Genomic DNA, 24,183 nt, shown 5'->3' with positions numbered 1-24,183 from the left:
ATCAATAAAAGGTTTGTAAAATTATATATTATTATTGTTATTAACTATCTATGGAATATAACTGCCTAATATAAAACAGAGAAGTGAAATATGCATAGAAAAGAAAAGTAAATTCCCAATATTGTTTGTTATCATATAATCATAATCATTTTTTTCATTGCCAAAGTATCAGGCGATCCTTATACTAAGTGTTCTTGAGAAGACTTAGCGTAACCAGTAGAGCTGGCCATGTGTTGTGCGGATGGTGGGACCCAAGAAGCAGACTTCCATGGAAGAATCTTTTGAGCGTAAAGTTCATCAACTTCTTCCAAACTCAAACCCTTAGTTTCATTAAGACAGAAGTAAATGAAGACAAAGGCAGCAGCAAGACAACCAGTGAAAACGAAACCATAGTAGAAGTGGATAGCATTAATAATGAATGAGGAGGTAAGGGAAATGGTGAAACCTAATAACCAATTAGCACCAATAGCAACAGCCATAGCCTTAGATCTAACACGTAATGGGTAAGTTTCGGAAAGAATACAGAAGACACCACCAGCCCAGGTAGAAGCAAAGAAGAAAATGTACAAACAAGTAACGAAAATCATAGCTCTACCAGTGGTAAGGTTAGTGGTTTCATTACCAAGACTGTCAGTACCGTATAAGGCCTTAGAACCAATACCGGAGTAAATGATAAGACAAACAAACATACCAGCAGCCCCCACTAATAAACATAATCTTCTACCGAATCTTTCAATAGCCCAAATGTTAACAAAAGTGGAAAGGAAATTGACAGCACCTAAGATGATGGAAGTTTGGAAAGAATCTTCTAAACCGACAGCCTTGAAAATGGTAGTAGCAAAGTAGAAGAAATAGTTGATACCAGTTAATTGTTGTAAGGAAGCTAAACAAACACCCATAACGACTCTTCTGAAAATGGCTGGCTTACCAGTAATCAATTCACCCCAAGAGGCATTACCAGCTAATTGTTCTCTGTCAACACCGGCTTGGATTAATTGTAATTCAGCATAAACAGCTGGGTCTTCAGTGGATAACTTGTTAACGGTAGCAATGGATTTCTTAGCGTCTTCAATTCTCTTCTTTTCAACCAAGAATCTTGGGGATTCTGGCATGAAAAGCATACCAACGGTAAGGAATATAGCCCAAAGGAAACATAAACCTAATGGAATTCTCCATTGTCTAGAGTCACTTAAGGTCTTGGTACCATAAGTACAACAGTAACCAATAAAGATACCAAGGGTGATGCATAATTGGAAACAACAAACTAAAGTACCTCTAACAGCCTTTGGAGAAGTTTCACCAATAAACATAGGAGCAATGACGGAGACAATACCAACAGATAAACCAGTAACGAAACGACCAATCATAATTTGGTACCATTTGTCATGGGAAGAAATTTGAATAGCAATACCAGCAACATAAATGGCCATAGAGAACATCAAACCAATTCTTCTACCTTTCATATCACCAACCTTGGCGAAAACAAGACCACCGAGAGCACAACCAATGTTGAAAATAGAAATCATTAAACCAATTCTCATGGATGATAAAGTGGCAACACCATCGGCACCTCTTGAACCGAATCTTTCAATGAAATCAGTCATATTGACGAAACCTGAAATAGTACCAGTATCGTAACCAAAGACGAAACCACCAAAGGCAACTAAGAAACATAAACATGAGATTAAAAAGTAGTCCTTGAAAGTCTTGTTAGCAAGGGCATCAGCGACGATTTGGTTGATGTCGTCGGTTTTGCTTTCCTTTTCGATGAGGGAGTTAGCTGTGGGAGTGTTTTCCCCAGGTAATTGTTCTTGAGTAGACATTATTATTTTTAATGGAGTATTAGTGTAGTGAAGAAATAGGAAATAATTTCAGATCCCCTTGGGGAAATTTTCCTTGATATTTATACCTGAATGGGGCTCGGGGGAAAGGGCAATCTGATGTCACCATATTGCATATCAATTATACGATGACCACAAAACCAAAGCCAGTGTTACCACTCAAAATCAAAAATAAAAATATTTATTTTCTTGGGATGAGTTCTGCGAGCATAAGGCAAGATCACCCCAAGTTAGAGTCTAGTTTGAGGCTACTGACGCCAATGAAACCTTGGATTTCATGATGCCACCGGAAAATTTACTTCCATTTTATGATACAAATTCAAGGAAAAAAGAAGGTTATTCACAATAAAACAATGGAAAAAAATAAATTATTATTTCATCCGGAAAAACTTTTCAAAAAATAATCAGGAGAGGCTGCACGCAAATTACACAAAAGAAAAAAGAAATTAAAATTTTTGTTTCACTTTACTTCAAAAAACCAAGAATGTAACAAATGTACAACTTATGAATTCGCCAATTCTATTCATAATTTAAAATACAGGGCGAAACACATTCGCACCTGATGTTGTTTGGGGTGTGTTCTAAGAAAGTAAATACCCCATGTTGTTTTGGAATTGAAACAATTGACTGTATGGAGAAAAAGAAAAAGAAAGAAACATGTGTTTTCTTAGGTCATTCATTGCATGCACACCACAAGACGTACCAATATTTTAAATGTGTCACAAATAATAAGATTCTTGATTTTTCCGAAAATCTACGATGAACTCTAATTGACACTTACGAAATAATCCGATGACAAATTAACACCTATCCATAAACACGTACGATTTTTTACTGACATTACAAGTATAGCACAAGTGTGAGTGTCCTACGTGCAACGAAATGGGTAAGTGGAAATGAGGTAGTTTTGGTCCAAGAAAAAGCACAAAAACAAGAAAACAACTCAAGGGTCGAATGCCTAAGAACGCCTTGTTAAGAAAAAAACGATTTACAATAGAACAATTGATCCCCATGGAACAAACCGTACGATTGGTTCATTGTAGTAAGAATGCCATTATTGTTTCATTTTTGTAGGAATAATTCTTTGCTATTGTTTTGATAGCTTCTTTTAAGTATTTAGATGAATTGATAAAAACAACACCAAAATTGAATAAAATTAGTTTGATGTTACATTCACAAAAAATGGCTGATTCTTTTTCGGGTCTTCTAACCCATCGAAAGAATTCAATGGCGAAGCTTTTTAAATAGAAGAATAGTGTTCTATATTTTTTTCTTGGGATACCAGATCATGTTGTTTCAACGGAAAAACGTAAGATGGTAGGGCTACACATTTAGGAAAAAGTGGTAAATGATCTAAACCTTAAACCTTCGATTTCTGGAAAATTTCCCAATGAGAATATATCTACTTTGAGTAAAGTTGGATTATCCGGAATAACACAATACCATATCATTAAAAATCTAAAAATCTAAATAGTCTATACGGAAAACTTTTAACCCTCTATGCCCATACTTGAAGTTGTTCAAAATAGTCTACTCTTTTCTTTTCATTATTGTCTATATTATTGACAACCAGTGCCCTAATCTCATCAACCATTGCCGGGTGACCACAAGTTACGAAACATGTCGATCCCGGGGATTCTTTTATATTAGACTTTACTAGCAATTCAACATTTGGTCTTTCTTCTCGGATGTTAATATGCGAGAGGTCTTTCCTAATGTGATTAATCAATTGCGTAAATTGTTCTGGTTGCAAAAATTCCAAGCTCAGACTCGGTGCGTCACCGTGCATAACAAGCACGATATCTGGACTATATTCAGATGTGGCATTATACCCCAATATTTTCTTGGACAGCGACATGAGTGGCCCTAATGGATCATCGTATGTGTGAATGTGTTTGTCTTCTTCCAGCACCTCGCTGCCCAATATGGACACACTTGAAAAATACGCGTGTTCTTCTTCGCGTCTTCCTTCCAGTGTCCTTGAATGCCTGAATCTCGGGGCTGAATTCGTCGAATGACAGAAATGAGCCATTTCGAAATGGCTGGGGATTGCAGGTGTGTGTGGACGCGTGACATAAACAGTAACATCAATGTTTTTGTGTTTTAGTGATAATAATTCTTCATAAAACCAGCACAAGCTCTTATATTCTTTAATGATCCATATTAACTTAACCAATTTGGAACGATGTGATCTTGTGATCAAATCGTTTGCTTCTGCAAAAATACCTGGAATCCCATTCCCACCTGCAATGAAAACTGCATTATCATATCGACTTGCTGGTGTTTGTTCTCCATACGAACCCTCTATTGCAACCCTAATCTTGGCATATCTGTCTTTACGGGTGCACAAGTCATGATACAATGATTTAGTAATCCCACCTTTTACTTTTATGAATAAATTAATTTCATCATTTGTTGGGGATATAGTATATGTGAATGGATGTGACTGCCAAAAGCATCCAGGTTTGAGAAAATAAATAAAAGCATGTCCACCAGGGATAGCTTCCCAATACTCTGGTTTCGGTACGACTACCTTTAGAGCTTCGTCTGCGATTAAATATACCTTTGCTTCAGGGAATCCGAATGTCCAAATGCTACCGATTCTGATAATTCTGTCGAATAACCACACCATAGCTGTAAAATAATAGAACCAAACGCAAAACAAATCTTTAACGTGAACCCAAGCTCCAAGGATAAACACGAGAGCGAGAACGATATGGATGAATAAAAACATTTCGTACCATTTTCTTCTAAGGACCAACAATCCTTGTATCATAATAAATCCACCTGCAATAGTTGCAATGATACCCCAAACGATAAAAGCTTCTTTTATTTTCTCTAAGTATGGATCAAAATATAATGAATAGAGTACTCCGTGGACCACAACCATAAAGAATACTATTCTTGAAAGCCAACGATGCAAAGTTATGAATGTGGAATAATCCCACCTTGTAATTGTTTGTAGGATATTATTCCTTCCTGCAAATAACACCAAGAGTGGCATCATCAGGGATGCAAGCATCCCACTCCTAACTGCATAGTACCTCAACATTGCGCTTGCTTTGGTAGGAAAAAGGATATCATTCTTAAAATAATGTATGTCGTTAATCATAAAATATAAGGACAAGCCGAGAAACGAAGTAAGGATTAACGATTCTTGTCTGGTGGGAACTAGCATATCCAACACTGTTGCAAAAGGTACTTCTGTTGTTTTATTTTTGTTCCAGGTTGCAGGTAAAGTGATATTCTTTCTAACCCAATTTGTAACCGGATCAGTTAATCTCGTGTGAAATCCGGGCAAGATAAATTTTGACCAATTTCCAATTGCAACCAACGCAAATATAATTGCCCAATATAAAACCAAGTAATTCCCATATTCGACTGATCTGTCATAGTTTCCTAAAAACAGTTCATATGAACCTGTAAATATCTCTATTCTGGATTCATCTAACTTGACCGGGAAATCCACTATTTTAACTGGGGAATAATCTGGGATCTCATCTATTGACTTAGCGTGGGATGCATAATACTCACGGCTTCGTTCAAGGTCTTCTTCAGATATTGTTATATTATATTCATATCGACACATTCCCAAAAGTGAATTCATTTGCTCTGGATGACCATAATCATAACAATGAAGAATAGTAGCAAATGCATTTCCATTGTGACAATAGCACCATTCAAATTCTTCAGTGGAAAGATCACAGAATCTGGCAGTTGTCATAATTTGAAAATTACATCCAAAGAATGCGACTTTGGCTTTCCCATATTTATGAAAGGGTGCACTATCTTTTGCTGATTTGGGAGTGAATGAAAGTAAGGTTGATATGACCAATCCTATTGTCAAGTAGTTTCTGATCTTTCGAAGTAATGCATGATTGTCGAGCTTGGAAATGGCTATCAGTAATAGCGATATAAATAGTAGCAATACAATGGATAAGTATACTAGTAGATAGTACATCCTTAGTCTATGTGTGTATAATGTATAATGTATAGAAGATTTGCAAAATAGAAAAAGGATCAAAAAAGAAGACTAAATTTTTAGAAGAAAGAAAGGTTGATCAATGGGTTTTTTAATTTTTGTGGATATTTTTATCTTTTTCATCAAACAAAAATTTTTACCGAATCGGACATCGATCTTAAAACGGAAAGGCTTTTTAATAAAGTTAAAAAAGAAATTTGCTGATGGAATTGATAAAATATAGGTCACGTGCTTCAACAAATCAATCTAATCACGTAACAACAGTAATTCCTACTCTGGCTATTTCTCTATTTCTGTATTCTAAAGGTCTCTGTTGATTTTCAAGACAAGGTAAATGTGCTCTTGGTTTAAAAATCGTTCCACAGTAGGGTTCCAAGCCAAAATAGCTTCATCCCGAAATTCGGAGATAAGGAGTGTATGAGAACAAATTAAGGTTTTACCTTTCTTAACGATTTCTGCTTGGCAACCAATTTCAATAAATGGTCTCTTCTTGTGATCAACTTATAAGTATATTATGATCACCTTTTGATTTTGTAGACTGTTTTTAAAGGGGGGGGATGTATTTGGAAATGCATGACTCAATAGTAAACAACAAAAAGTAATCGCGGACCCAAATCTAGATTTTTTATTTGAGTAATTTGGTGAAAAACATAAACAAATATTTCATCTCAGCTCTTTTCTTAAGTTAATATCAAAAACAAAAAATATGTCTTTACAATCGACTCATCTAAAAGTAGAATATGTTCCACTAAATCAAATTAGACGACCAATCCCCCCAGTTCTCGACTATCAGAAAATTGATGCTATGGTTTCTACCTTAAAAGGAATTCCCCAAGCTTCCGCAACCTGTGGAATAGAAGAAATAACATCAGGTGAACTACCTCCAATAGATGTTTTCAAAGTTAGAGAACTGGGTAAGGATTATTATTTTGCCTTTGGAGGTTGTCATAGATTTCAAGCATATGATCGTATAGACAAAGAAAAATCAGAGACTGTAACAATGGTTAAATGTAAGATTTTACCAGCAACAAGAAAAACTCTAAAGGTATACTTGGGGGCTTCGGTTGATGAAATGTTTGATCAGATAGATAATGTGTAGCCGCCAATAGAGAATCGTTTGGCAGCTATAATGAAGCATTCTTTTTATAGACTGGCTATATACCAAAAACAATATTTAATATTATAAAGCAAACTAAGCCCAAACTTGCAGTTGATCGTAGAAGTCAACTCTCTTCTTCTCACCATTATCGATATTCTTGGTACAGTAGTATCTTACATCATCGACCATCATTGGAGCACCGCAGACAACAAAAGAAACAGACCCAGCACATTCATGAATTTCTTCGACAACCAATTCTTCAAGATTTGGTCTACCTTGCTTGAATTCAACATGGGATAAATCAGATTTAATAGCTTCAAGAATCCTAGCATTATCCGTCTTGTCTTCAACTTCACTATCGGATCTTTCATGCTTGATATTCTCTTGTATAGCAACATCCTTCTCTCTTTCCTTGTCAGTACCTTCCATCAAATCGCTCTCTGCTACAACTTTTGAACTGCCATTGAATTCTTCAAGATGTGAAAGGTTGTCCGGCCTGGTAACGTAGATAGTAGTTTGAATTCCAGAATTTTTCAAAAGACGGAGTTCTTCATAAAACCACAACAATGATTTGTATTCCCTGATAACCCAAAATAATTTCAAAATCTTCTTACTGTTCTGTCCTGCTTTTTCAGCAATATCAACAATCTCTGAATAAATTCCTGGAATACCATTTCCACCAGCTACGAAAACAGCCGTGTCGGAAGTCTTTGCTGCAGTTGCTTCTCCATATGGACCTTCCACACCCACTTTCATCTTAATTGCTCTCCCTGGGATCAGAACTAAGGTTTGAAATAATCTAGCTGTGAGACCCTTCTTGACCTTAGTGTAGAAAACAATTTTGTTTTCGTGATGGATAGTATCAGTGAAAGTGAATGGATGAGATTGCCAGAAGTACGCTGGTTTCATAAAGTGCACAAACGCATGGTCACCAGGGATCGAATGCCAATAGCTTGGTTTAGGAATTACTACCTTGATAGTCTCTTCGGAAACTAAACTAACATCAGCTATAGGGAACCCGAAAGCTACCAAACGAATAATTCTCCCCAAGCGATCGAAGCACCAAACCGCGACTGCAGGATAGACAAACCAGACATATCCTAACTCGTCAACATGAACCCATGTACCAGCTAACCAGAATGCCGCCAAAATGATGTGAATAACTAAGAAAACCTCGTACCATTTTCTTCTCAAATAAAGCATTGCTTGAACTAAAATAAGACCGCCAGCTACGGTTGCAAACGTACCCCAAATCATGTATGTCTCGGCCATTTCTGCAGCATAATAACTTTCCAAAGTAATAGTGAAACCAACAGCATGAATTACAACAAGCACAAACATGATTCTAGCAATATGACGATGATATGCCATGAAAGTAGCATAATTCCATCTTGTAACCCATTGCAAGAAGTTGTTTCTTCCTGAAAATAAGAATACCAATGGCATCATAATGGTTGCGACGATACCAGTTCGGTCGGAAACATATCTCATTAAGGCATCATACTTCTTAGGGAATATTGGATCACCTTCCATATATGTCATGTTCATGGAATGAATAGCAATTATCAAAATATAGAATATAAAAATAACAATGGACTCATATCTGGAAGGAATTAAGAAATCAAGCACCCAAAGAAATTTCTGTTCTCTTGCTCTCTTCTTTCCGAACATAGCCGGCATGGAAATATACTTTCTCCAATAGTTCGAAAATGGGTCAGTAAGAGATTTCACCAAACCTGGAAACAAAAGCTTGGACCAGTTCGAGATAGCTCCGATAATAACAATTAGAGCCCAATATCCCAAAGTTGCAGCACCATAGTACAATGAATCATCATAATTACCAACAAATATATTATAGGAATCAATGTAAACGTTGGTTTCAGTAGCATTAATTTTAAACGGAACATTAATTGGAACAGTCATATTAAAGTCTGAGATTTCGTCAGCTGAATTTGCATTGTCAACATAATATTGGTAAGATTCTTGAAACCAGTCTTTAGGAAGTTCAACAAATCCGTAGTCCTTGCAGAATGAAGCCAAGAAGTCGGTAACCCTAGTCTTGTTATGACCGCTTTCAACAAAACAACCAGCATACGTTGCTAGGGCATTCTTGTTTCCGCATAAGCAAGTGTAATTGAAAGCTTCTGGACAGAAGGAAACGGAAGCATAGATTTGTTCATCGCAGGCATAGAAGAACCTGGAATATGTGTATGGTTCATAAGGGAGATTTCTCTGAGCGGAAACAGAAAGGATAAAAAGAGCAAAATAAGAAAGGAAATTCATTTTTGGCAGCTTTGATTCCAATTCAACAATTTTCCATTTTTCAAGGAGATTTGGTGGATATTTATGCTGAAAAGAGAGCTAGGGGGTGTTCTCAATATTGTAGAAGTGTTACCGTGGGTCGAACAATAAGCCCTACGAATATTTTTAAATATTTAAATGAATGGTGGCTTAAAACCATAGGATTTTCCACTCCCCCAAATCTGAACATTTTGAAATCATAAGAATCAATAAGAGGACGTACGATTTAGCCGACATTGAAGTGAATTGTTAGAACATGATCTCTTAGGATTCTCCTTACACAGGAAATCAGTTTTGACTAGCTTGCAAGTAAACGTTACGGGCTATCAGCTTTGCGTAGTTTCATGAGAAGAGCCACAAAGTGTTAGGAGCATTGTTTCAGGATGAAAGAATTAAACTTGTGAGGGGGGGGGGATTTTTCTAATTATAACGTAGATTTGCAATCCTAGTTTTATTGGGTGCGGCTGAAGATATTTAAAGGTTACGTTCATACTTTTGCCATATGCATTCATTAAATCAGGTTGAAAACATATTGCTCCTAAGTTGTCCCCCCTTTGGATAGCTCGAGGAAACCACATATACATTAATAAACGATTTTCTTGATAGGAAAAGCCATTTAACAGATCTAATGCATCTAAAACCACAATGGAAAATGTATTCTAGGAACAAAGAAACGGGGAAAAAGCCAATCAGGAGCAAGCCATTAAATAAATCACTTAAAAATATTCCAAGAAATAATGAAGCAAAAGTAACTGACAATATGACAATCATGAATTACTGTCCATTGTTTACCAAGGAAAGCGAGGAATTATATATTTTGATTCTGGACGTGGCTTCCAAAATTTTTGTTCTTCTTAAGGCTAGCTAATTATTTCTCCGGCTCACCAGGAAAGGATTCACAGTCTTACTTGGATGTGCTTTAAGCTAATCAATCCAATGCTGCGAGTGTAGTATCTAAAGTCAAATAGAATGCGTTGGTCGGTTCACAGTTTAAGTCCGAGGAGCACCGGGGTTATTGTATTCCATACCACATTTGCCCTTTCTCAAATTGATCCAATCAGATAAGATTAATCAATTATATTTTTTATGCATAAGATGTTAAAAAATAATATATTTTTCTCGTAAAAGTGAATTGCAAAAACATTTTATGCTTTCATTGTATTTCACCTCCGTTCGTGCCGTCTCATTATTCTATTTTATGTGTTCAATTCTCCCGGGCAATCTAGACGGTGAAAATATGAACACATCTTTCACAACCTCATCTGCACCACTGCATTTAGCTGCAATAGCAAGTTGTGGAGAGACTCCTAAAATAGGTTGAGACGAATTTAAATATGGAAAGACAAGCTAATTTAGTAGGTGACGTTTCCAAAAAATAAAATACCAAGCGACAGAAAGATTTTACATATTTATTTTATCAACCCTAAGATTTATAACAGCAAGAAAAACTTTGCTCAAATACTATAGACTTACTATATAGGAATTAAAACAGTAATTACAATAGAAAACAAACTACGCCCAAACTTGCAGTTGATCGTAGAAGTCAACTCTCTTCTTCTCACCATTATTGATATTCTCTGTACAGTAGTATCTTACATCATCGACCATCATTGGAGCACCGCAAACAACAAAAGAAACAGACCCAGCACATTCATGAATTTCTTCGACAACCAATTCTTCAAGATTTGGTCTACCTTGCTTGAATTCAACATGGGACAAATTAGATTTAATAGTTTCAAGAATCCTAGCATTATCCGTCTTTCTTCAACTTCACTATAGGATAGCTGGCATGGAAATATATTTCCTCCAATAATTTGAAAAGGGACCGGTAAGTGATTTTATAAAACCAGGGAATATGAACTTGGACCAGTTTGAAATAGCTCCAATAATAACAATCAACGCCCAGTATCCCAAAGTTTCTGTACCGTAGTACAATGAATCATCATAATTACCAACAAATATATTATAGGAGTCAATGTATGTTTTGGTAATAGTAGTATTAATTTTGAAAGGTACATCAATTGGGACACTCATATTAAAATTTGGAATCTCGGAAGCTGGCCTGGCGCCGTCAAGATATAATTCATAAGACTTCTCAAACCAATTATGAGGAAGCTCAGCAAACCCTTGCTCCTTACAGAAAGTAGACATGAAGTCAATAACCCTAGTTTTGTTGATATTACTACCAACAAATCAGCCAGCATATGTAGTTAAAGCATTTTCATTGGAACACAAGCAAGTGTAGTTGAATTTAGTTGGATAAAAGGAAACTGAAGAACTAATCTGGAGGTTACATGCATAGACATGCCTAGAGTATGTATATGGCTCGTATGGAAGATTCTTTTGAGCCTAAGCTGGAAGTAAAAAGATGAGCAAATATAAAAGGAAAATCATCTCTGATGGTCTTATCATCTTATTGACCAGTTTTCCTTCTATTCAGGAAACACGTTTGATATTTATAGTTGGGTAATCCATAAAGGGGGGATGGCATCACTTCTAGTGCAAATGTTTGCTTTCAAAAGAACAATGCCTCTTACGAATATTTTTAAATGCAACCATTAAGAGTGGCTTAAACTTTCGAGTTTATCACACCCTTAAATTTGACAAATTCCAGACATCAATCTAATTAGGGGTCATGCATTTTATCCGGCTGCCAAATGGCCTAACTTGGCATCAGTTCATATTTTCTGAGTGCATTCCCTTCAAGTCAAACTGCATTTTTAGGTGATAATTGAGTAATATCTTTAATCCCTGTTTCCAAAGTCAAAAATCCTAAACACCATTGTTTCATGATCAAATTATAGTTTATCTGAGGGGATATTTTTTAGTTAACTTTTTATTTTGATTATTTGCAACCTATTATGATGCGCGCGGCTGGAATTAAAAAAATTAACTGAGCGACCGAGTAAGTTTTTTATGCATTTACCAAGTGCATTTCTTAAACTAGTGGAATCGCTTTGTTCCTGAGGTACCTCCTTTAAAAATAGCGATAAGACGCGTTCCCATTCCATTGTTGGTTGTTTTGAAATAGTCAGGAAGAAAGTTGAAATCAATTTAAACCTCCGGTAGTGACGCATGGCAAGAACAAAGAAACGGGGAAAGAGCCAATCACAAGCAAGCCACTTAACAAATCATTCAAAAATATTCTAAAAAAACAATGAAATCCAAGAACAGATGGCAATGAGACAATCATGCATGGTATTCCATTGTGTGCACAGGGAAACGAGGGTGCCTGCTTTCTTTTTGAGCTTAAGCGCAGATCCCACCTGCCCTTCTTCCAAACTCAAGCTTGGCATTTTTTGACTCTTCAACGAAGGCTCATTTGTATTGCAAAGCAAGCTCTTTAGTGCCATCTATGGGTACCAGAATTGGTAGATCTCCTGTGCAACATAGAGATTTAGTCTATACATAACTTCTTAGATAAGGGGGTTCATTGAACAAGAGGGGGTTATTGTCTACCAGTTGACCATTTGTGAAGTTGATCCAATCAGATAAGTTGGAAATATATTTTTTATGCGCCATGCATGTAAAAAAATAAAAATTTTCTTTCGTAAAACCTAAAATAACGGGAAAAAACTCTGTTTGAATTATCGTACTTTTTCCTCTTTCCTTCTCTATATTTTATGAGTGAGGGTATAGCACATTCACAGTACAAGAATTAAGATTCGAATTGCAACGTAAGTTTTGAAGATGGAGCATACTATGTAATTGAAAATTTTAGATAAATGCTTTAGGATTAAAAACAATAATAAATGCTATTTCAGAGAGATGCAATGATCATATCATCTAAGCCTCATCTGATTAAAGAAGAAGTTATATAAAAGTGAAGTCTCAAGCCCAGACTTGCATCCGCTCATAAAAGTCAACCCTCTTCTTTTCAGGATTATCCGTTTTCTGAGCAGAAGCATTTCTAAAGTAAGTGATTCTCACTATGGGTCATAGTTGTCAATGAATAAACAGTTGCAAGGAGTTGCAAGGATTTGAAAGTGCCTCGGATAATATCAAAATGAGATAATTCGACTATCAGTCTTCCTTTGAAAATGCAGGCGGATTTACATATATTTATAGTCTTATTTGAAGGACTTCACTTGGTGCATTAAACAATCCTCTTCTGCCTATTAGAGTTGATCCTTCATGCCTTACTATGTCTTTTTTTTACTTCTCTCTATTAGGAGATAGGGAAGTTACAGAATAAGCTCTAGTGAATAGAAACTTCTTGGCAGTGCTGAAATTAAATTTTGCAATTTACGATGTCAAATTAAATTTCTTGGCGAAGATAAGGGTCTGTATTATCTTCACGGATATTGGCAGACTGAACGGTAATTGGTTTGAGAGTCCTTCTTGGTATGTCGGGAGCTCTGAGATGATATTGAATTCTCGTGGCTATGGAAGCAAAATGGTTATAATAGCTAATCATCTAAAATAAGGTTGTTCTGTTGAAATATCTCTTTTGTGACGCAATAGCATCTCTGAAAATTGGAAAGTTCGGCTAATTTTAACAAATCAGCCTTTCGTAATAGACTCTCTCGTTGTATATTCTCCCCAGAATTAACTCTCTAGGGTTTCAAATAGAATCAATTTTCAATTGGTTGAAACTAACTCCATTTCCTTCCTTTTCTATATTTATTTCCTTAACCCATGGTTTAAGTAGCACTTTGCCAAGTGATCTTTCGGACGTGGGAGAAGGGTCCTCGGTCTTCAGTATGCGGTATCTTCTGCTGATGGAACTATGCAAGGGGCAGTTCCTGCCATCCAAGTTATTGATATATGAAAGGTGTTCGAGCCAATCAAAGAGATTCTAAAGCAAAGCCGATGAATGTCGATTTAGGGAGAAAAAAGCGACCCTACAGCAAACCAATTTTTCAATTTGCTGTTCTGGATTATAACAGAGTCAAAAGCATATTGAGGCTTGTAGAATAAAAATATAGCCAATCAGGGCTTATGGTATTAGATACTTAACCATATATTTTTTATGCTGAAATTCCAAAGATATTTTTTAGACATTAATTATTTTTTTATTTTTTATCAAAAAAATCAACTCGTTAAATCTCACTATTCGTTTTTCTCTATACAGGGATTGGTTGTAGTAATTCACTAACTACGAGCTATGATTCTATCCTGAAGTCGCTAAAATACCCCGCTTGTGACTTGCGAAACCATAGAGGTGTTTTACCCGTCTTTTACCTATCAGTGGTGTTTGGGTGGAGCGATGATCATACAAGTTTCGCTTAAATGTCTCTTTGCAGCATTATAGAACGAAAAGCCCAAGGATGTTTTACTATATTGCCATTGTCTAAACTGCATTTCAATATGAATAATAATATTAAATAAACTGCGATAAATTAACTAAATACTTAAAAACTTTATACAATCCCCTAAGCCCACACTTGAAGTTGTTCATAGAAATCCACTCTTTTCTTGCCTTCATTACTGATGTTCTGGACGCAAGAATATCTAACTTCATCAACCATAGCTGGATGACCACAAGCAACGAAAGAAGTTGATCCAGGCGATTGATTAACTCCTTCCGCAACGAGTTGTTCAATGTTTGGTCTACCATCCTTAAACTCAATATGAGATAAGTCTCTTTTGATCCGTTCGACTATTTCTACCTTTTCGTTATCAGATATAAATTCACCATTCTCTTTTGAAGAATCCTTTTCACTTCCAGTAAAAGAGCCTGACTCTGAACCAGAAAATCTACTGCTGAATTCTTCTATGCAAGCCAAACTATCGGGCTTAGTCACGTAGATGGTGGTTTGAATGTTAACATTCTTCAAGCTGGTAAGCTCGTCGTAAAACCAAAACAATGATCTGTATTCTCTGACAACCCAAACTAACTTCAAAACCTTCTTGCAATTTTGACCAGCTCTGAGAGCAATGTCTACGACTTCAGAGTATATACCTGGAATACCATTACCACCAGCAATAAACACAGCAGAGTCAGATGTCTTGGCAGGAGTTGCTTCCCCGTATGGACCTTCAATACCAACTTTCATTTTAACCGCCTTTCCTGGAGTCTTTGAAAGTAATTGATACAAGCTGTGAGTGATGCCACCCTTAACTTTAACATATAAGATGATGTATTCTTTCTCTTCCACAGAATCGGTAAAAGTGAATGGGTGGGATTGCCAGAAATAAGTAGGCTTCAAGAAATGAATAAAAGCATGGCCACCTGGGATGGAGTGCCAATAGCTTGGTTTAGGAACAACTACCTTAATGGTTTCGTCAGCTAACAAGATGACATCTGCCGTTGGGAAACCAAATACTAATAAACGACCAAGTCTCACTGCTCTATCGGCAGCCCAAACAGCTACAGTTGGATAGACAAATACCAAGTATCCCAAACCATAGATATGGTACCAGGCTCCGATAACCCAAAAGACAGCCATTAAGATATGGATAAACAAAAAGATCTCATACCATCTTCTTCTGAAAAATAACATAGCTTGAAACAAAATAATACCACCAGCAACAGTTGCAACTGTTCCCCAGATTAAGTAATTTTCTTCCATATCTTTAGCATAGGAAGCACCAAACGAAATACTGAAACCTACAGCATGGATAACAATCAACACAAACATGATTCTAGCTGTATGTCTATGGAAGGCCATGAATGTAGCATAGTTGTAACCAGAGATCCATTGTAAAATGTTGTTACGACCAGCAAACAAGAAAATCAAAGGCATCATAATTGTAGCAACGATACCTGTTCTGTCAGAAGCATATCTCAAGGTAGCTTCATATTTGGAAGCAAATACTGGATCGCCTTCAACATAATCCATGTTAATGGCTTGTATGACAATAATGAAGATGTAGAAAGCACCTATAGCGACAGATTCAAACCTGGATGGAAGCAAACAGTCAAGAATCTTCCAAGCGTACAATTCCTGAGATTTTCTTCTTCCGAACAAAGCAGGCATTAATACATGCTTTCTCCAATAGTTGGTAATAGGACCAGTGAGCTTTCTGTAAAAACCAGGGAATAAGAACTTGGACCAATGACTTATTGCACCAATGACCATTATCAACAACCAATACATCAAGGTTGAGGTACCATATAGTAAAGAGTCATCGTAGTTACCTAAAAATTGAATATAAGCATCATTAAAAAGGTTCATTCTAGTGACATTTAATTTAAATGGAACATCGATAGGAACAGTTTTGTTGAAGTTCTTGATTTCGGAAGCAGACTTGGCATATTGTTCATATCTTTTGATAGCAGGAGCATACCAATTCTTGTCGAGTTCAGTACCTTTGCAGAATTCAATAAGGGCTTCTTGTGCCGCATGACTGTCTCTGTTCTTGTAAGCAAGACATCCGGCGTAAGTGGCTAGAGCATTTTCATCTTGACACAAACAGGTATAGTTGAAAGCAGTTGGACAAAACAGAACATCTACGTTTATTTGATAGTTGCAGGCATACAAACTTATTGAATCACCATACTTTGTAAAAGGAGAAGGCTTAGCCTCTGCTCCTAACAAATATAATGTAACGAGAATTAAGTATGAATAAAGCTTCATTGAGTGTTTGAGATCTGCTGTGAACAAACTTTACTAAACGGTAATCAAATCAAAGGAAACAAGAGAAGACAAAGTTTCCTATTTATATACTTGTTGGAAAAGCCCAATTGTGAAGAAGTCATTAATCAATGAAAAAGCTTTTCCCCCGGTAGTAAGCCATTCTTCATTTAATTAACAATATGCATTGCCGAAGCAAGTTCATCGATTGGTGCAAACTACTCACTTTTTTTTATTTCGAACAAGTTATCTTTCTCATCTAAAAAATAAATTTTCAGCACAAAACTGTTGAATTTGCAGATAAAATATTTTATTTTTTAATTGAATATTTTCAATGAGTCAATTACGAAAAAATTTCCGAAAAGCCATTCCGATTCACTACGTACAAAATGCCTAGTGGATGAAGTTATCCTCCTTGACTGTATAGGTAAATTTTTATTTTGTGGAGTCATCCCCAAGAGTCTAGGGGTGTTGAATAGAGCGAATTTTCGCTTTGCGATTATTGGTTCTTTTGTTCTTAGCTTCAGTATAGAATCTCTCTTAAAATTGAACTTTTTATTTTTTCTCCAAACGCGGGACCTGCCAAGAATTCGGATTTGCTGCATTTTGACACCACCAAGAAAAAAAATTGATAGGTGCCAATCATCTTCTAGAGATTACTTACATTCGGCTATAGTTTGAAATATAAATGCTGCTGGAAGAGTAGTCGATGTTTAGAGACCCTTTCAGTTGCTGTTTTAATTGACTAGATTCCTTTGGCGTAAAATTTCTCAAGTCGTTATTCAGAAATAACACAATAACCTAATACAATGAGCAAAAAAATTTTACTTATTTTGTAGAAATGAATCAGGAGCCTCGGAAAATTTCTAAAAAAACATTTGTTACAAAGATAGGTAAGAATAAGCACAAAAATATAAAGGCGCAACATTTGAATCATCCGTCTACACTTGATTTCGGACCTGACACAATTGTCTATCTAAAGGTTTCAAAAGATAAGGATGACTACTTACACAGTTAGTGGTCACATAATTAGAAAAAGAGACATGGCAAATTTTGCACCAGGATATTCGGAGTAATCATCAACATAAGACTTGAAGAGATCTTTCAGATAAAAATAAAGCCCCATTGTTCGTTTTATTTTTTGGTTTCATTCCTTCTGTCCTTTTATTAAGAGGCGGTCAAGGTGAAACAGATGCTATTGTGTTAAAAAATTATCAAAAAGATCAAAAGGATCACAAGTTAATAGTTAAGAATTCAGTCGAATAAATAAACAGCAAACAAAGTCCCTAAAAAATAATGCACATTTGCCCGTAAATCAAGCGTCGTAGAAAATTTTGCAACATTCCCTTTCTACCATTGGCTATCTTAACGGCGTTTCAGAATTCACCGAATCCACACTAGCTCTATTATTTGAAGTTTCGCTAGCCACTGCTTGATAAAGAGATTGTCTTTTCTGAATTCTTCTCTGCTGCCACGAACGCGGTACAATCGGTAAATATTCATGCCTTTCTTCATAAAGAAGACCCGAAAAGACAATTATTATGATAAACCAATATACATTATAACCGATAACACTTCCAAAAGTGGCTGAATTGGTCCATCCGAATACTGCAGTAACAATCATCCATAATGCACCATCCTCTTGCAATTCACCGTTGCAACAATTAACGTGCCATACACTCTTCATAACGTCATATGAACCGGGGCCATGTCCTGTTTCGCTTACATCAAAACCACCACATTGGTTAATAAATCCTTGCAACTCGAAATTCCAGATCCCCTTTGAAAATAATCCAGCTGCAACCAAGTATAAGAAACACGTTGAACTTACTAAGAACCATTGTAAAGACAATGAGTTTCCTGATCTATATAAAAACACACCTATGCAACATCCAATAATTATTGCTGATACAACCGAGTTAATTATTGCCCATTTTGAGGTGTTCTCATTAATTCCTATCCCTCCAATGAACACAATTGCCTCCATTCCTTCTCTAAGAGTGGTTACAAAGGGAAGTATAAACATGTTGTATTTTTCTGCCCACGTTCCTAGTTTGGTCCCCCAGCTTTGTTCTTTATTGGTTTGCTCAGAGGCTAACCGAACCCTGGCTAGGAATCCGGACTGATTGAGGATCCTACCTAGCTTTATTTTCCATTTTTGTTGCATCTTGTTCACTCGAAGGATCTTGATACCCATTATTGAAATGATAATACTGGCAAGTATTGAAAACGAGCCTTCCCAATAATGTTCGGCTATAGACCATAAATCATTGCCAAGAATATAAAAGACTCCCAAGATCACCGTTCCAATAAGCAAACACACAACTAGTCCCAATAAACCACCAATCCAAACCTGGTATCTTAAATATCGATACATTTCCTCATTGCAAATGTCCTCTTCTGCTTTATTGGTATCTTGCAATGACGAGGAAGCTTGATCTTCAATACTTTGGTAGGTCCCATCTGGATTTGTTTTGGTCTTAGGTTTTGTTACAAAGGTTTGATGAAGAAAAGCAAGCAACACTGATATAATAATTGCAGATTCCAAGGTTTCTCTTAATACAATTAGAAATGCTTGAAATGAAAAGTAGTCTGTCAAATCAGCCATTTTGATCTTTAAGTTTCTGGATTTACGCTTGAGTTGTTAAAATGCAAATGGATTATACTGATTTATACTAATAAATTTACAACTAAAAATTCAGATTCTGATAATTGTACTAATCCAATATCTGTGCTATATCTAACAAGAGTTCGATAACAGACCCTATTCAATACAATATAGAGGAACAATTAATGTTTGTGTAAATTTTTTTAAGTGGAAAAATATGATTCAATTTGTAATCTTTTCCATCAGTTACTCGAAATCGGCACTCAATTTTTGCAATTGTGGCCGAACTCGGCTTACTCAGAATTTAACTTTTCGGAAATAGTGACAAATTAGGAAACGAACATACAACCCAGTCCTGCTGGTCTTGGACTCTCACACTACTTACGTTGCTTTTATCATACACCTAAGTGCCTATAAAAGGTTTTTACCATTTCTACAGAACGTTATGCCCTATATGTATCAGAGGGTCAGTATCAGTTTATATATTTTAGTTTATAATTTTAGTGTATAATTTAATCGACACCGTTTAAAGAAAAAAAAAAGAACAAATTTACCTTTTTAAATCCCATCTATATTTCTAAAACTACATATAAAGAAGACATTATCTAATTATGTGGAGTTTAACTCCATTTGAACCATTCTGAGCCATGGTATTACTTTTCTATTTTCTCTGATTTTAAATATTTTACTTTTTCGTTAGCCACTTTTCGATATTCCAGATCCTTTTTGAATGCAGGTATATCCAAAAATCCTTCCAAAGAAGCTTCTTCGTTATTTGTAAAATCATTCTCTATTTCGCTCAATTCACTCTCTGGATCCATTTCTTCAACAAATTTCTTTCTCTTCGAAGGTAAGGGTAGGGAATTCCCACTAAGTTGACGCTTGTGAGTACTCATGAATATATTAATAGGCTTTTTCGAGGGCGGATTAGCTTTATCCACCTTTACTGTGGGGACTACTGCTGCCCTATTTCTAATACTGGCTACAGTTCCTACCCCGCGAATCTTACTTGTCAAATTATCACTGGTTTGCCTCTTCAGGTATTCTTCATACACACTGGGTTTTGGAGGTAATTCCGAGCTTGCTGTGCTGGATGCTGAAGATGGCTCAGGGATCGTGGTTATTGTGCTTTGATTTGAGATTGAAAATTTTGGTTTTGTTGGAAGATCCTTTACGGGACTTGGAGGTGATTCAGATGAACCACCAGATTTCAAGTGGGTACTGTCTGCCTTTGAAGGGCTCCTTGGTTTTTGTGGACTTTCGGAGGTAACGCTTCTGTAATTAACGTATCTATTGCGTCTATCGTCGTCTGCATTTTCCCGAATTCTGGCAGTTGTTGATAAATTACTGCTGCTTTTCTGTTTGGGGATGTAGGAATCAACCTTGCGCTGAGTAGTACCGACATAACGACTCTCGAATCTATCCTCGGATTCAGCTCTGGATTTTTCAAAAACTACAGGATGTTGAGCAATTGTAGAATGTGAGTCTCCTCTGTGTATTGTAGAATGCTCAGCAATCGAAGGATGCGAGTCTACTCTGTGGAATCCACTTGTCGTTGCACCGTTCTTCCTTAATTTTTTGAATCTCTCTTTATCAATTTCATGACATTCTTCAAACTTGGGTAACTCTTCAGGTTTCATTGGCAAAGGTTCATTGATAAAGAAATCATGGTCTAATGCATCCAATGCGTTGAATCTCTTAAAAGGATCCAAGGTCAACAAGCCACTTAAGAGTTTGATGCCATTTAGCGGTATTATATTCTCAAACCTAGACTCCAAACTTCGCTTGCATGTTAATCCGATATTGAAATCGGTCTTGTTGGGTAATTTGGCAGCTTCAGGCCAGTTCAAAGGTGGTCCCACTAATTCGAATACCAACTGTGCTTGATGGGCATCTGACTTGCCTACAAGAATCGGCTTGCGGGTGAATAACTCAGCAAATACACATCCTATTCCCCAAAGATCAACCGCAGTTGTGTATTTTCTCTCTCCCAAGAGTAATTCAGGAGGTCTGTACCATCTTGTAACGACTAATCCAGTATATGCCCGTTCACCTCCTCCTGGACCTCGTGCCAATTTTGGGATATCTCCATGATATACTCTAGCTAATCCAAAATCAGCAATTTTCAATATCCCATTAAAATCAATTAATAAATTAGCTGCTTTTATATCTCGGTGCAAAAATCTTTGTTCGTGAATATATTGTATTCCATAAAGTAATTGTTGCATGAAGCATTTAATTTGGGCCAACTCTAAGTTTACATTTGGATTCTCTAGGAGCCCTACTAAATCACTTGACATATAAGGACTGACTGTATAGAAAACTCCTCTTTGTGTAATCAATTCTGTTGGGTTGCTCACTTTTGGCTCTTCGTAGATCATATCGACTATATTAATGACGTTTTTATGATGTAGACGTCTTAAGATTGTTATTTCTCTCATGGCTGTTATGGGAAACCCTTCTTTTGCAGAATGATTAATCAACTGTTTTAGGGCCACAAGCTCTCCTGTCTTGTTACTCTTCGCCTTTTGAACGACCCCAAAAGTACCTTGCCCCAACTTCTGGATTATTTCATATTCCTTAAGACGGCTCATTTCTTTTATATGACCTTTGGAATCGGGCAAGTGGGGAGGTTTCTGTGTTACTTTTCGATTTTGGTGATTGTTCGTAGCACTCGGTATGCTAGATGAAGTGTCTGTCATTATTCCGGATTCAGTAAGTGTGATGCAACAATTAATCGTATTTTTCTACTTGTATGTGCAGTATTTGTTGAATATTCAAACTTGAATGATATGGTTCTATAAAGTTGTAAATTGGATTGTGATAAGAATAATATTATTCTGAAAGCTAGACAATGTCACTAGGAGTCTATGAAGTTGTGGTTATGAATAAGAGTGTTACATGGCATAAAACCAAGAAAAATTTCAGGCATATAAATTCTTATCCACGGTACACGCACCTCATCAAATCAACGAATCTAACATACTACAATTCAATATACATTAACTACATATATCTTTATAAAATCATTAATAAATTAAGGGAGGAGGGGGTCATTAGAAGCACTTAAGGATTTATTGCTCTCTTTGTAAATTTGGATTCTTTTCTTCTTTGTTTTGCCAACCTAGATGCTTCTCTAACATTAAATCCATTTGCTAAGAACGTAGTGGTCTCTTCCAATTCCAAACCAGCAGTATCTGGCAACAAAAAGTATACAAAATGGAAGGAAACGAAACACAATCCAGCAAAGAAGGAAAATGTACCAGTTGGAGTTATCTTTTCCAACATAGTTAAAAAGGTGGAGGCGATAACCATTGAACCAGCCCAGTTAGTACAAGTTGCATACATTGCACCAACTGAACGAACATTCACGTCTGAGAATAATTCAACACCAACCCAGGCTGCATTACCAATACCAATTGCATATGAGGCAACAAACAATACCATACCAATAATTACGACAATCCCCCAGCCGGTGATACTTCCAGTGTCTACAACTCCTGAACCAGAAGAAAAATCAATATCCATGAAATGGAAGGCGATTGCGCAAACAATTAATGACAAGCACATGCAAGGAATACCCACCAATAAGATTCTTCTTCTTCCAACATGATCAATAATCATCAATGCAATACCCGTAAAGACAAAGTTGGTTGCTGCAATAATAATGGAAACAGCAGTTGGGTTGTGGAATCCAATGGATTCAAACATTGTCGCACTAAAGTACATTAATGAATTGAAACCTGTGAACTGTTGAATACCTTGTAAACCACATGCAAGAATTAAAGCTCGGAAATTTCCTGGAGTTTTATGGATGATCTTGATTGATTCCCATACTTTGTGAAGCGGACTACTGCCTGGAACTTGTGAATTGGAATTGATCATTTCGTCAATAGTGCATTCAATGAAGTCATCTGAAGGATTAATATGGACCTTTCTGAGAACTTCTCTGGCCTTATCTATTTCTCCATTCATAACATAGTATCTTGGGGTATCAGGCAAGAACCAAAATAATATAAACTGGAGTACTGGCGGCACCATACACAATCCAACGGAAATTCTCCATCCGTGTGGAACTCTGGTTAAACCCCAATTTATCAAATAAGCAACAAGTTGACCTCCAGTGATAAACATGACATTTGTAACAATCAATCTTCCTCTGAACCTAGCTGGGGCTAATTCTGAAAGAACTAATGGGGAAATCAATGAAGCGGTACCAACAGCCCAACCTAAAACAAATCTACCAACAATCATTGTCCATACAGTATGTGCAGCTAATTGTATAATTGTTCCTACTACAAAGACAACGTTGGAACCTAATAAAACTTTCTTTCTACCTATTAAATTGGCTAAGAGACCACCAATGATAGCTCCGATAATAGCACCAAGAGACGTAGCGGATGTAATAAGTTCCTTTTCTCCACTCGTTAAAATTTTGTTGGATAAATCTGTTCCCACTTGAACTAATGCTGATGAGATATAACCTGTATCATAACCAAACATAAATCCAGAAATCGAGGATACTAAAGTCAAGATGATAACAAGTCTGGAGGGCTTGTCATCTGAACTTATCTGATAAGATCTCTGATTTATACCAACGCCATCGTCTATGCCCTCACTACTTGGCAACAAAGCTTTGGCTGACTCAGTAGATGCTAATGATGCTGTTGATGTGCTGTGTTTCGGATTAAATCCATTTTGTGCTTGTGATGAACTCATGACTTCTTATGCAATAATTTGAACTTAGCGCACCTTATCAAAGTAATGGAAGGATAATCTATAAAAACTGGAAATTGAAGAAGTATGTCAGTTGAAGCAAGTGAAGGCTTTTT

General features: G+C 36.4%; 9 protein-coding genes across 9 annotated transcripts; 1 reads left to right on the top strand and 8 right to left on the bottom strand. All coding sequences in view use genetic code 12, as the record gives it.

Moving 5' to 3' along the window:
• Positions 1–179: 179 nt before the first annotated feature.
• On the bottom strand, positions 180–1,823 carry J8A68_000542 (sugar porter family MFS transporter; the record flags this gene model as incomplete). Its single annotated transcript, XM_049409507.1, has 1 exon — positions 180–1,823. One exon carries the CDS (start codon positions 1,821–1,823, stop codon positions 180–182), a length of 1,644 nt encoding a protein of 547 aa, XP_049266151.1.
• A 1,516-nt stretch (positions 1,824–3,339) lies between these two features.
• On the bottom strand, positions 3,340–5,802 carry FRE9 (Fre9p; the record flags this gene model as incomplete). Its single annotated transcript, XM_049409496.1, has 1 exon — positions 3,340–5,802. The coding sequence occupies one exon, from the start codon at positions 5,800–5,802 to the stop codon at positions 3,340–3,342; it is 2,463 nt and encodes an 820-aa protein (XP_049266150.1).
• Positions 5,803–6,529: 727 nt separating this feature from the next.
• Positions 6,530–6,922, top strand: J8A68_000540 (sulfiredoxin; the record flags this gene model as incomplete). Its single annotated transcript, XM_049409485.1, has 1 exon — positions 6,530–6,922. The coding sequence occupies one exon, from the start codon at positions 6,530–6,532 to the stop codon at positions 6,920–6,922; it is 393 nt and encodes a 130-aa protein (XP_049266149.1).
• A 93-nt stretch (positions 6,923–7,015) lies between these two features.
• J8A68_000539 (ferric reductase family protein) lies at positions 7,016–9,725 on the bottom strand (the record flags this gene model as incomplete). Its single annotated transcript, XM_049409474.1, has 2 exons — positions 7,016–9,154; positions 9,717–9,725. 2 exons carry the CDS (start codon positions 9,723–9,725, stop codon positions 7,016–7,018), a joined length of 2,148 nt encoding a protein of 715 aa, XP_049266148.1.
• Positions 9,726–10,996: 1,271 nt separating this feature from the next.
• Positions 10,997–11,374, bottom strand: J8A68_000538 (uncharacterized protein; the record flags this gene model as incomplete). Its single annotated transcript, XM_049409463.1, has 1 exon — positions 10,997–11,374. One exon carries the CDS (start codon positions 11,372–11,374, stop codon positions 10,997–10,999), a length of 378 nt encoding a protein of 125 aa, XP_049266147.1.
• Positions 11,375–14,598: 3,224 nt separating this feature from the next.
• On the bottom strand, positions 14,599–16,746 carry J8A68_000537 (uncharacterized protein; the record flags this gene model as incomplete). Its single annotated transcript, XM_049409452.1, has 1 exon — positions 14,599–16,746. One exon carries the CDS (start codon positions 16,744–16,746, stop codon positions 14,599–14,601), a length of 2,148 nt encoding a protein of 715 aa, XP_049266146.1.
• A 1,357-nt stretch (positions 16,747–18,103) lies between these two features.
• FTH1 (Fth1p) lies at positions 18,104–19,351 on the bottom strand (the record flags this gene model as incomplete). Its single annotated transcript, XM_049409440.1, has 1 exon — positions 18,104–19,351. The coding sequence occupies one exon, from the start codon at positions 19,349–19,351 to the stop codon at positions 18,104–18,106; it is 1,248 nt and encodes a 415-aa protein (XP_049266145.1).
• Positions 19,352–20,004: 653 nt separating this feature from the next.
• Positions 20,005–22,053, bottom strand: CRK1 (cyclin-dependent serine/threonine protein kinase; the record flags this gene model as incomplete). The annotated part of the gene is made up of 1 exon (XM_049409429.1): positions 20,005–22,053. One exon carries the CDS (start codon positions 22,051–22,053, stop codon positions 20,005–20,007), a length of 2,049 nt encoding a protein of 682 aa, XP_049266144.1.
• Positions 22,054–22,417: 364 nt separating this feature from the next.
• Positions 22,418–24,070, bottom strand: ITR1 (myo-inositol transporter; the record flags this gene model as incomplete). The annotated part of the gene is made up of 1 exon (XM_049409418.1): positions 22,418–24,070. One exon carries the CDS (start codon positions 24,068–24,070, stop codon positions 22,418–22,420), a length of 1,653 nt encoding a protein of 550 aa, XP_049266143.1.
• Between the last annotated feature and the right edge of the window lie 113 nt (positions 24,071–24,183).

Source organism: Hemisphaericaspora subhashii (genome assembly GCF_019202705.1).
Source record: "Hemisphaericaspora subhashii strain CBS 10753 chromosome Unknown scaffold7, whole genome shotgun sequence".
Lineage (NCBI taxonomy): Eukaryota > Fungi > Ascomycota > Pichiomycetes > Serinales > Debaryomycetaceae > Hemisphaericaspora > Hemisphaericaspora subhashii.
This window is presented reverse-complemented; position numbering and strand designations above follow the sequence as displayed.